This window comes from Phalaenopsis equestris, unplaced genomic scaffold (genome assembly GCF_001263595.1).
Source record: "Phalaenopsis equestris unplaced genomic scaffold, ASM126359v1 Scaffold000503, whole genome shotgun sequence".
Lineage (NCBI taxonomy): Eukaryota > Viridiplantae > Streptophyta > Magnoliopsida > Asparagales > Orchidaceae > Phalaenopsis > Phalaenopsis equestris.
The window spans coordinates 190154-204211 of record NW_018164943.1 but is presented as its reverse complement, the minus strand read 5'-3'; the positions used below and the strand labels follow the sequence as shown (position 1 = coordinate 204211).

General features: G+C 34.0%; 1 protein-coding gene across 1 annotated transcript; it reads right to left on the bottom strand.

Moving 5' to 3' along the window:
• Positions 1-5504: 5504 nt before the first annotated feature.
• On the bottom strand, positions 5505-13321 carry LOC110028183 (U-box domain-containing protein 6-like; the record flags this gene model as incomplete). Its single annotated transcript, XM_020729927.1, is given in 2 exon segments — positions 5505-6497; positions 13214-13321. Coding segments are annotated over 2 exon segments (1101 nt in total), but the record flags the coding sequence as incomplete, so codon positions are not given.
• Between the last annotated feature and the right edge of the window lie 737 nt (positions 13322-14058).

Here is a 14058-nt window from a genome sequence, read left to right as displayed (position 1 = left end):
ATAAAAAGACTAGGGCATATTGTATAAAAAAAATGATCTTAATTTATTAGAATTAAATGAAAATATGACACTTAATAGGAGCAATGGAGAAAAAAGGTTTCATGTAGCTGACCCACTTAGTGGGATTAAGGTTAACTGTTGTTCTATTATGTCATATTATGTCATGTTTTGCATGAATTATTAATTTTTCAGATCTAGAATGTTACTTATAAGTGTGGGTTAGATGTTTGGCGTTTCAATGCTAACATAATTTGTAACTTTTTGATATAACATTAACTCAAAGCTCTCTTGTGTCTAAGATACATGAATATGATCGAAAATAGATGTGATTAGTTCAGACTTGTGCAATAAGAAATAAATACATATTTTAAGTAAGTTGAAAAAAATTAATGTCAAAAACTTAAGAAAGAAATATAATGGCTGAAGATTACACAAAAATTGAACTAGTAATATTCTAAATTATCTATTTCACCCAAACTCAAACTTCACTTCTCATGGAACTTGTCATCGATATACAAAAACTAATTCACAGAATGAAGTTTTGAAGAGTTCAAGAAATTTAATATTTTGTGTTCATGACTCATCAGGTATAACTCGAAGCCCTTAGCTTAGCTCATAGTCCCAGAATGTGAATCTATAAATATGACTTCCTTTCTTTTCAAACTCTCTGAACACAAAAACTAAAAAGAGGTATTTGCATACAAACCCAACCAACTTGTATATATTTACATATGTAACATTAAATCTTTTTTTTTTTTTATTTATACCACTCAAATCGTCCACATCACACCAAAATAGATAAGTTGCACCGTATAGATATGTAAATACATAAAGACTTGAGTGGTATATATGTAAATCTTTCAAACTTATCATTAAAATGCTTTTCATGGAACTTGTCATCGATATACAAAAACTAATTCACAGAACGAAGTTTTGAATACGTTCAATAAATTTAATATTTTGTGTTCATGACTCATTAGGTATAACTCCAAGCCCTTAGCTTAGCTCATAGTCCCAGAACGTGAATCTATAAATATGACTTCCTTTCTTTTCAAACTCCCTTAACACAAAAACTTAAGAGGTATTTGCATACAAACCCTCTTAACTTGTATATATTTACATATCTAACATTAAATCTTTATTTTTTTATTTATACCACTCAAATCGTCCACATCACATCAAAGTAGATAAGGTGCACCGTATAGATATGTAAATACATAAAGACCTGAGTGGTATGTATGTAAATCTTTCAAACTTATCATTAAAATAGCTTGATGAATATATTCACGTATAAGAAAATGGTGAAAAATAGAAACAAAAACTGTGAACTGCTCAACTTCATATACAAACACATACCTTTCCATCCATCCCTCCATCCCTCCATCTAGCAGCGGCGCCTGCACTTCCAAAACGAGCTCATTGTCCTCGCAATCCTCGCCGGCCTTGATTTCGCCAAAGGCTTGCGCTCCTGTGAAGCCTCCTTATCTCCAACACACTCTCTCGAAGGCGACGATTCTCGCCGTCGCTGCTCTCTGAAGAGCTTCAGGAGCCTCTGCGCTTTCTCCTTTAAGGGGTTTCGCTCGATCGAGGCAGGAGAGGTTCAAGAATAGTGCGGTGGCTGACTCGCGGGTTGTGGGGTTGGACATCATCTTTTCTAGCATTGGAATCACGCCGGCGGAGAGAATCGTGTCTTTATTCCTGGAAGACGAGCACCCAAAATAAACAGAAAGTGAGGAAAAAATATTACATCTGGCTGTGGATGAACTATGCATTACGAGTCTAATAGTGGGGCTAATAATGGGGCGTCACGTGTCAAGTGAGTCCCATCATTTTTAATACTTCAGTATATTACGGTGGGGCCCATTTGACATGGCTCCCCATTATTAGATTCAAGACTTAAATGTAATATTTTCTCAAAAGTTAAGTGGACGAGACGTGATTTCATTGGCTACGCACGTTACTTCTACGTGCGTGGTACTGATGTAATATTTTTTTCTCTTGTGTGGGTGATAATTCAATGTTGCTGTTAACAGGGAGACCATGGGCAAATTGATTGTTTGATTTGAGTTTATGCAATAATATCTAGGGTCATGTGGCATAATAGTGCAACGTGTAACATAAAATAAAGCAAATGGAATTCTCATTTCATTATCACTTGAATCTTACATATTATATAAAGAAATATTATCATTTTAATGTGTTCCTATCGCTCTTATAGAACGCGATACACGTTCTGCATTTTGGTTTATCATAATATAGAACGCCCCTCTTTGCTTCGGAAAAAAATTGCGTACATAAGACGTACGCAGAGCTGCGTATGTCTGTAACCTGCAAACAAGTTACAATGAGAATTTCAGGAGGTTATAACTGCGTTATACCCCCTGTAACCTCACTGTAACCTACCTATACCTTTGAGTAAGCTCTACGTGTAACATAAAATAAAGCAAATGGAATTCTCATGTCATTTGTCATTATCACTCGAATCTTACATATTATATGAAGAAATATTATCATTTTAATGTGTTCCTATCGCTCTTATAGAACGCGATACACGTTCTGCATTTTGGTTTATCATAATATAGAACGACCCTCTTTGCTTCCTCTTCTGCTTCCGTCTCCAAGCCCTACCTCTCGAGCTCTCATATGTGCACGAAGGTTAGGGATCCCAAGCGAGGTTTCTTCTTCTCATTTTTTTTATTTTTGATGTGTCTGCTCTGATCTCTGTGATATCTTCAATCTCACCCTGATTTTGGTTGGTTGGTTTTGCCAATTTTTTTATTTCTTTAGGGATGGTCTGTGATCTTCCCTATTACATATATGAGTAACGAAGCAAGAGCCTATGTGTTGGCATTTCGGTTTCTTTGGGGAAATAACAACCATCAACCTATGTCTTTTTTTTTTTTTTCTTTTTTTGATTCTCTGAGGGATTTTGGTTTCTCTGCACCTTGGTATTTCGATTTTTTCAGATTCTCTGAGGGATTTTGGTTTCTCTGCACCTTGGTATTTCAATTTTTTCAGATTCTATTTTGATGATAGAGTTTAGGATTTTTGGTTGGCATCACAGCTTTTTTATGTGGGGATTTCATGTGGGGGAGAATTTGGCATATATTGTGTACGATTTTGACATTGAGGTTTATCACTATGATGAGTTTGATACGATGCCCTAAGTGGCATTTCAGTTTATGTGGGGATTTGAGGAAAGAGGAAAGATGGGCATGTCGGTTGATGTTGGCCTATTGGCTTTTTGTTAAATTATGCTAACCATCAAACAATGGCTGAATTCTTTATGTAGAAGTTGAAATTTAGATAAGTAATGCATAATAATTTATGCTTGAAAAAACGCCTGATATGGTAGTTATCATTTCGGTATGGTTTGATATGAATTGATATAGCATATGTGCATGTATAACTCTCTCATATTGAGTTTGATATGATTTATAATAGTTTGGGGCTTATAATAAATATGTTATCCATGCTTCATCTCCTATCATATCAACTTCTTCTAGTAATGTTTATACTATATCACTTTTTTTTTTGGCCAAATTAGAGTTTTTAGTGGGAAGGGCAAGAGGAAGTGGAGCTTTTGTTATGTGGGAAAGAGATATAAAGATTTTTTTTTTTGGTAATCTTTATCTAAAAGAAGTTGAGTTATGCAATAGACCACGACGTTTTTCAACAAAGAGGTATGACATAACATAATACAAAAATTTAAAGAAATAATCGGAAGAAAGTATGATAAAATGTAATTAAAGAATAAGTGAGATCAGTATGTTCCTCTTGAAGCATACGAGTACCGTTTGAGAGAGTCAATATTACCAAATGAATCTGATCTGAGTGATGCTTGTACGTAGAATAGAGAGTGTTGGAGATATAATTCAATTACAAGAGCGGATTAAAAATACATTAGTTAATGTGTTATGCTTATATGCTATTGTATAAGGACATGCAATTAAATCTATATGTTAACTCTTTATAATATGATATTTATGTGGAATAATGTATAATTTGTCGTGTCTTTTTCATTCTAGCAGGATGTAAGGATAACCTCCTTGACAACCGCGGGTGTAATATATATATAATTTTTTGCATGTTTTTTTGTTTGGAGGTCTATGATGAGATATATGACCTTAGGGGTTCTTCTAAATGACCTTTTATGTTGTTATGATTGTTGACATATATAAGATCAATATCGAGGCAATCAAGATCACCTTCTATGTCATATACTTGGTTTTTCCTGGAGGGCCTTTGTGTTGATGTGCTTCTGTGTCATATACTTGGTTGAAGGCAACCAAAACACCCTTCCTTCTCAGTCATACGAATGTACGGGTTCTTCTAGAGGGCCTTTGTGTTGTATGCTTCTGTGACGTATACGAGCTCGGTGTTACGTGATGTAAAGGCAACCAGGATCCTCTTTCTTTAGGGGGTGTTTGGATGCAGGATCAAATTTATGTTAATAGGATTTATGAAATTCGGATTTCATTTGTGGCTCACGACGGGAGTGAAGGTGCAAGCAATGGCGTGCGAAATCCATTATCCGTGGGATTTACGAAATCCGGATTTGAAGACACAAGGGGTGTGAAGAAAACGAAACAGCTGTCAGGAAGATGGAACGGGAAGTGCCAGAAATTCGGATTCGTTTTTGTTTTTTTTGTTTTTTTTTTTTTTGCTTTCGGCTGGATTTAATTTAAATCCATGGTTAAATCCTGCTAAAGTGTGCTACGAAACACCCTCTTAAGGTCTTATGTCTTATTATAATGACAAATTATTCATTAGTTTATACTTACGCCGAGACTTCACAGTTTTATATATTTTTATCTATGTATTTATGTTATTCTTATTAGTTATTTTTCTTATAATTCTATCATTCTATTATTATTGCAAGCTGAATTTATATTTGTTATTTTCAACTTTTAGTAAATATGAGTTCGAGGACTTTTGGTGCTTTTAGAGTATTGTAGTGTAAATGTAAGTTGGAGTGTTATCTACTTAAATTACAAAGAAAAAATAGATATGAGAAAAAAATTTTATAGGTGCTCAAGGAATATATTAGGAAAGAACTCTGACCTTTTTAGGTAGGCCAATCAACTCGAGGATTCTACATCCAATAGTGACAATGTGTGGAAAGTGTCTTTGAAGAAAAAGTTTATTCCATAGGATTGATCATCTGGATTTTAAAATTAATATTATAATAATATTATTTGTTGTTCTTGTATTTTTATATTTGATTTTGATTGTTGTGTTACAATTAAATGAGATGTATCTTTTAGATGTAATATTTGAATTTGTGAGTTTTTGCGGATTATGAATGTGTGTTTTATTTATTTCAGTTGTGTAACAACGGTAGTTGTCACCAGAAATAATTTTCTCACAACAGCTTCTTCGACAAACGTCTTTTAGATGTAATATTTGAATTTGTGAGTTTTTGAGGATTCTGAATGTGTGTTTTATTTATTTCAGTTATGTAACAACGGTAGTTATACACAGTGTCACCAGTAACAATTTTCTCACGACAGCTTCTTCAAACAGCCCCTGATTTCCTCTATAGCTTTTTGCCGCTTCCTTCTGCTCATACTATCACGCAATAACTTAAGCAAACTCTCATATCTTTCAAACTCATCATCTTCGCTCTCTGTAGTATCACCATTATTAGTTTCCCCAGTGATGCCACCACTCTTCTCCGGCGGACTGCTCTCGACACCCTCGTCGCAAGATTTGAGGCCACCTATGGATCTGGAATCAATAGTATCATTCGCAGGATGGAACAGCCTCCAGGACTTCAGTTCAAGGGATTCTGGAGGGCCATCTGGAACTGGAAGGCCATTTTGCTGACACCAACTAGCAATCAGACTTTTGACGCAGAAGTTTGGAGTTAGAGAAAAATGTGTAAGCTTCTGTTGGGTCTTAGGGCAAGTGTTATGCCCATCCTTAAACCATTTTTCAATGCAAACACGCTCGTAGGTCTGTCCAGATGAAATAATGGCTGGTTCGTGCATGATCTGTAAGGAGATTGGACATCTGAACTCCTCAGGGGGCGTGGGTGCTTCTTCTGATCGCTTGTTTTGTAGTTTGGAACTAAAAGAAGACTCCCTTGCAAAATCATTGCTGCTTCCATCAGAAGGGCCTGGGAGAGTCGGAGAACATGGATTTGATCCTTGAGAATCTGAATCCTCTGGTATGTCATTTCTAAATAACTTCGAGTATTTTCTAGTTAGAAGCAGTAGGTATGCTACGATTGATTCCTTATGCTTGTCTTCCTCTGCGCGAGCCCTCTCAATCAATTTACAGAGGGCTCTTCTCTCAGAAAGAGCTGCTCTGGAGGAAGTAATTCCAAGCTTCAACATAGCTTGATGGAAGATTTTGAGCTCAACACCATCGTTTGAATTAGTTTCAGAATTCTTCTTCTCCTGAAGCAATGAGAGCACTTCTTCACCTGCTTTCTTGTCTGCATGGTCCAATATAAACACAGTCCTTTCCAATTCACCAACTATTTCCATTATCTGATTCCAAAATGGTAAAATCAGGACACAGAGTTTCATAATATACCAACGATACTAAATTTCAACAACAAAATTTCAAGGTATACATCTCAAAGAAATAAGGAAATAAAAATGCAACCAAAAAGAGGGTATTTACTTTTTTTTTTAATGACCATCAGATGAAGAGAACACAAACCAAACGAAATCAGGCCAAACTAACACTTTTAAGAATAAAAGTTAGCATGCTTGTATACGATACTAAATTTCAACAACAAAATTTCAAGGTATACATCTCAAAGAAATAAGGAAATAAGAATGCAACAAAAAAGAGGGTATTTACTTTTTTTTTATGGCCATCAGATGAAGAGAACACAAACCAAACGAAATTAGGCCAAACTAACATTTTTAAGAATAAAAGTTAGCATGCTTGTATTGGGCTAACCAAGAAAAGGAGGAATTGGCTGACCGGACAAACTAAAAATTCAACATTTTAGGAATAGGGAACCACTAATTTGCCCATCAGATAAATGTCCAGTCTTTTGATTGTCTCCATTCTTCTCCATCGTAAGGAAAAGAAAATCGATAGTTTTTAACATACATTACAAGAACTTCTATGGTATAACTTCGAAATCTGATGAAACGTTGCCTTGTATTTTCATTTTAGCACGGATCATTTTTTATGGCTAATTTTTAAGCAACTCAAACAAACCTGCTTAATTAATATTCTTAGTATCATGCACTAAATCAGCGAAAAGTAAAGAGAAGTGTTGCCCATAGTTCAAAATCCAAGAGGACTTGAGGGTCATTCAAACCATTATTGGATGAGTAAAAGGAATGTGTATTTGCTATCTTTTGGGTGGAATTATGTGTCCATGAGGAAACTTTTTTTTACCAACTAAACTAGCTAGAACCCATAATAATGGCTCATGTAAGAACAAAAAAGGTGATTTAGGGTTAATGGAGATTTAGGGGATTCTTTCAAAGGGTTTTAGAGGAGTTTGCCTCACCCGAGGGCCCAAAAAGGCCATGATTTACAGCAAAACAATAACAAGATATTCTTTTTACCAACTAAACTAGCTAGAACCCATAATAATGGCTCATGTAAGAACAAAAAAGGTGATTTAGGGTTAATGGAGATTTAGGGGATTCTTTCAAAGGGTTTTAGAGGAGTTTGCCTTACCCGAGCGCCCTAAAAAGGCCATGATTTACTCTTTTTTCTATCTAATCTCCACTATAACTCCAAAAATTTTGGCGTTTGAATACACGATAGATCACTTACTCTTGTTACAAAGAAAAACAAAGGCGAGTTAAAATTTTAAGTGACTATAAACACAAAGGAAGAGTTTAGATCAAAGAAAAGAGGCGATCATTATTATTGAAGCTGAAAGAAAACCATATCAAAACTATGTAGAATATAACTTTGATTGCAAAGCCTTGTAACATTTCTTAAAGATCTTTTAGCATCGCTCAAAGCAATTATGACATTCCATATGCCAGACTATTCACTCTAGCAAGAACACCTCTATGAGGATCACTATGACAAAAAGAGTGTTGTTAGTGAAAGAGACTGAAGAGAATCAAAAAAATAAGAAGAATAAATTGAATGGAGATTGAAGACAAGCTGTCAATTACAAGCAAAGCAAGCTTGGATGGGAGCCGCGTAGCGACAAAATTGGAGTTCTTGATTTTTGATAGTACTATAGATGTTAATGAGATTAACAGCTACTGAAAACAATTGGAGGATAACTTTGTAATAAACTTTTGCTTTAATGTGCGTCATGTTTAACTTTTCTTTATAAAATTTAACTTCTCATGTATATGTGGCAAAACTTGAGATAGTGATGAGAGCTGGACAAGACTATAGCCACAAAATTCAAAAGGAAAGCAATAATATTGAATTTTTTATGGATGGTCAAGTGCCTTCATATAGTTTTGGCGACATGATATATTTTTTTTCTTTGCCTAGCCCCTCGGATTTATGAAGGATATAGTGTATATTTCTCAAAAGAGAATAAATATTGAATGTGATTCTAAATAACTCCCATTATCTCAACTAGCGCTCCTTCCTTACCTTTCCCCAATCTCTTTCTCCCTCTCACGCACAAATGCGCACACCCCCATAGTCTTCTATTGTTGTAAGTTTTCATTTGTTTCTTTTTTTCCAACTAGCAAGAACAAAGCTATTTAGGATGATTTACAGTAGGTAGATTTACATGCATGTCACAGAATTCTCATGTACGTACATTTCTAACACCTAAATCTATATATCTACTTATATAACACCCAAATATATAAATCTCATTAAATTATTTTTCTATTTTTCATGAATATATTTTGATGTGATTGAGATAATTATACTAAAATTTTAAGTATTAAATTTGTAAATATAGAAAAATTATGTAGTATGTATGTCAATATCCCCACATTATATCATGTAAATTTTGCTAAGATAAGATAATATCATTATTACGGCACTATTTTAGGAATCCATAATGGCATATGCTTCTCGTAGAAAATGAAGGTTTTCCTCTTGTTTTTTGGAGCATCTTATTAGGCCTGTGGTCTTGTTCAAAACCTACCATAACATAAATCCATATTTTAAACACCAAAGAGTTCTTATTGGCATTGTTTAAATTGCGCAATATGTGGCGTATGCATAAATCCATGATCTCATGGTGATGTTTGTTCAAAGAGGCCTAAAGCTTATCCTGGAGAGTAGTAAAAAGTGGTGTATCCTTAATTGTTTGAAGCACACAATGAGACGTGCCCTGAGGGACACCCAATGGGATAGGCACCTCTATTTTAAGGTTTAAACCATTAAGTTAATAAAAATGTGAAATATAATTCCTTGTGAAAAAAATATAACTCAATACCTAATAAACAAAGTTAAATTATATAATAAAAAATAATGCATATGAGAGTAATCCTTCTTATGACTCAATAAGAAGTAACATCATAAGAATTTGAGCATATGTGAACCTAATAAACAAAGTTAAAATATAAGTTAAAAATATAGGCACCTCTATATCAGAGGCAAACTTTATATCACAATACCTAAAATAGAGGTGCCTATCCCATTGGGTGTCCCTAAGATATCACAATACCTAAGATATTAGTCATAGATTAATATCTATTTTAAGGTTATGATGTTACTTTGTTTATCAATACCTAATAAACAAAGTTAAAATATAAGTTAAAAATATCGCCTTGTGAAAAAAAAACAATATATAACTCAATACCTAATAGTATAATTTTAAAACTTGTTTTGGTGAATTACTCTCACTATAAATGTTTACCAAACTTGAAGTTAAGAAACCAAAATAATTTCATAACAATGCAAAATCTACTGCTTTTAATAAAATCCTATCAGAGGTAAACTTTGTAACCAAAATAATTTCATAACTATGCAAAATCTACTTCTTTTATAAATTCTTATTATGGGCAAACTTTATAAGCACCATTCAATGATAAATAACAAAGTTAAATTATTTATAGTGAATGCTTTCAACTACTAGTTGAAGAACAAGAATATGCACACACTTTGCACATTCCAAAGGCTAAAACAATGTCCATACATGGCATGATTAATTCAATAATTGACGTGTGTGTGCCTAATTTAAACCTTCAGAAGTTCAGATCGATCTGGCTTGGGATGAATTGATGTATCCTGTCTCCACACCATCGGGGATAGACTTTTGGTTAGAAGGATGTTGAAGGGTTCAAGAGAGAGGGACTCTAGAATGGCAAAAAGGCAAAGGAAAAGAGCAACGACCCGTCAAAATTAGATCAATAAATAAATTTTAGTGAGTCTCTCTCTTTCACAACCTCGCTCATTATGATGATTGCCAATTGATCATTTGTGTCTTGGTGCCATCAAGGTAGCGATAAAAATGCTATAAGATTGTATTGGTTTCTTACGAGTCTATCATTTGGAGAGTTATTATTATTGCTTGTCCAATTTCACAAACCTTAGATGCGGCAAATTGGTTATGTTAAATTGAGTCTTAAATCGACTATTATTGGTCAATAGAATGTCATACATGTATAGTGGATTGAGAAGTATTAGAGTTCCTTTATCAATTCCAATGAATTTGGGGTGAATTGGGAATTCCTCAATTCACAGTAAAATATAGTAATTTTGATCTAATTAACCGAACTAGTGAAAAAATCATTGAAGATTTGATGAGTTAGGGATAGTATGTAGAGCTTAACTACCTACCTTACGCAGAATCCACAATTACTCTGCTCTCTATTTATTATTTTATTATGTGTTATTTGATTGATTATTTACTAGATGCAAACAAAAATTGCACTCACCTTTTTGTGGTGTGGCATGGATTTTGTGTCAGTGTTATGCCCTTGAGATAATAATTCTCTATCTTAAACAACCATCTGACTTAAAACAACCATAAGAAAAGATTTTTAAAAAAATTAGTTGCATAGCTTTTCCTAAAACCACTTCTTAAAATTAACAATCTCTAGTATTTCAGCATATGCAGCCAGCATTTTGTTGATTTGCCATGTGTAATGAGATGCTCATTAAATTTTATGACTAAAAATATTTTTAATCAATTTGCGATATATATGTTCGTTTGTTGATTTGCCATGTCTAATGAGATGTTAATTAATTTATGACAAAAATTATTTTGAATCAATTTGCAAAATTTTATGCTAAAACCACTTATTAAAATTATCAATCTCTAGCATCTCTAGTGGATCATATATAGGCAGTCAGCGTTTTGTGATTTGCCATGTCTAATGAGATGCTAATTAAATTTTATGACTAAAAATATATGTTCATTTGCTTTTACTATGCATACGCTCAACTTAAATATGAATTGTTGTTACTTGATTCTAAATTTGTAACACTGAAATATGAATTTAAAGCTCTACTTGAACATGGTAAAATCCTATTTGCAAGCAAAGCACTTGAACTTTATTACTATGCCATCTTCAATGGAAATATTGGTGTGTGTTGAGTTAAGATTGCGAGTCTTTAGGGCTATAATAGCAAAGGAGCAAGGAAGTCACAAATTGGAGCTTGTCGGATAAGGTATCAATAGGTTATTACTTGTGAGGGAGGAAATCACATTAGAAGCTCATGTAAAAAAGGCATCAACATGGCCTACAACATGTGAGCAAGAATAGGAGCTCATGAGACATAAATTATTAGTTTTTTTTTTTCATGTATAAATTTAGGTTGATTTCTACTTGAATCCTGCTATCAAAAACCTCCTCCGACCTTGTCTTCTCCAATAACATCCCCACCAACAACATCCTCTATCAATGCCGGCCCTGTTACAACCTTTGTTATGCTCTCTCTTCCTCTCACTCCTTCCACAGTTCTCTTTCTCCCACTTTCCCTCTACATCTATTCTTCGCCCTCCCTCCCTCCCTCCCTCCCTCCCTCTCTGTTTCTTATTATGGTCTTCTAGGCTTCACTCATATACGTTTTTTTTAGAGTGATGGATAGACCCAAACTACCCCTGGATATCCCTTATGCTGGAAAGTAGTTAGAATGTAGCCAAAACTTCTAATGGTAGAACTTGAAAAGGAATAGAATGAAATAATCCCACCTGCGAGCACAAAACTTCTTAACCACATTAAGAATTCTCTTGAATACTTGGAATCCATAGAAACGCTCTCAATGAACTGAGCTTGAAATAAAAGTGAACAATGGATTCCCACTTATAGATAGAAGAGTGATTGCCGGTTTGAAAAGACTTAATGGTTTCCAGCTTGTAATACTCGCAACTGAATCCAAAAACTAACGCCGGTAAGCATATAGAAATATGATCAATAATAAACACTAATGTAAAGTCATGTGCGCACTGCAAGGACTATTTGTTTGCATGAATAACTACAACAGTGAGTCCTCACACATGTCAAATAAAAATTCCAATTTCCATGATTGAAATTTTTTAAAATAAAACCGAAGTTATCTACTTTCATGCATAATGCGCCATGAAACTTTCCGAGAGGGCATGCATGACATTTTCAAATCAGATGTGCTCTAACAAACATGCTAAAAAACACAGGACTAAAATCAAAGAACATGGTGCAGACTATGAAAATGAGATGATTTAAAAATTAATATCGTATCTAAAAGTGAACAACTGCTGTAAAAGGTGTACAATCATTCATGAACTCTGTAAATTCTCTTTCAAAACTCTAACTCTATAATATTATACGCACACTCTCAAGAGTTATATCTACATATATAGAGTAGAGACATAAGTCCTGCACTGCAAGTCTGTTCCTCCACATTACAAAGACTGAAGTTGATAAAATTCGCATCAAGAATAATTTAAATTTCTTCTCTCATGATCTAATATAGCAAACTCATCATCAAGTACCAAGAATCAAATAATCATAAAATTCCCTAATTTGGAATTCAAGATTTCAGGATTTATTTCATCATAATATTTTAGAAGTTTAGTATTGCATTCGCCATATCTCATTGTTTATACTTTAATAAATAGGAATTATTTGCTAGTTCTGAATATCGAACTCATCATTTATGGGAGCAAACCTTTCAACAGTAGTTATTTCATTCAGCATTTAAACTTACATTCTATTTCTTACTTAAGACTTCTGTTAAGTTTTGAAATGGTGTTGCTTATGTAGTTGTTTCTTTTTCCAAAGAAGAAGTTAGATGATATTAGCATGGGAAAATCACTTGAGAAAAAGATAAAATCGACACAGCACTTGTATCCAAGTTTAACATCTGAGTCTACCTGACAGCCTATGGCTTGTGGAACTATGTCCTGCGCATTCATAAGACTTTCCTGCAGAGCACATCTCGCCTTCTCAAATTTCATGAGGATGGAATCCCCTGTTATAGCCTGAAAATTAAAAATAAATGTACTTTATGTATCAGCTCACAGAGTGGCAGAACAAAATTTCTGAACCACACCCAAATGAACAGCAATCATTCCATTCAAGGTAACAAAAAACAACAACAACGACAACGAGCTTTTATCCCAATAAGTCCTTTTTCTCCATTTTGTAGTATAGAGTGTACTATTTTCATTTAATTCTAATAAATTATGATCATTTTTTATACAATATGCCCAAGTTTTTAGAGGTATAGTTCTACTTTTCTTAACATAAGTCGAATCTAACTCCTAACCGGATCATCAGGTGGACGATGTTTAATCTGACCAAACCATCTAAGATGAATCTCTCTAATCTTGTCTGCCACTTCAGTTATACCAACCCTTTTACGGATACATTTATTTCGCATGTAGTATCAAGGTGACAAAAGTTTCATAAAAAATTGAAATCAATAAACTTTTTCCTAGATATATACAATTTCTCGATATGTATGCATTCAATCGTGGAAATGTAAAATTCCAGCACAATTTCCCATCTTATTGTCATGATTCAAGCTTACAAAATTTAAAGGTGATAAATCTTAAATATTAGCAGTATAGTCTTCTAAAAGCATCCCCTTTCCTAGGGCTGTCAAAACGGCTTGTTATTCGCGAACAACTCGTGTTTGGCTCGTTAAGAAGCTCGTGTTCGGCTCGTTAATTTTGTTTGATAAGTTAACGAGCCGAACACGAACTAAGATGTGTTT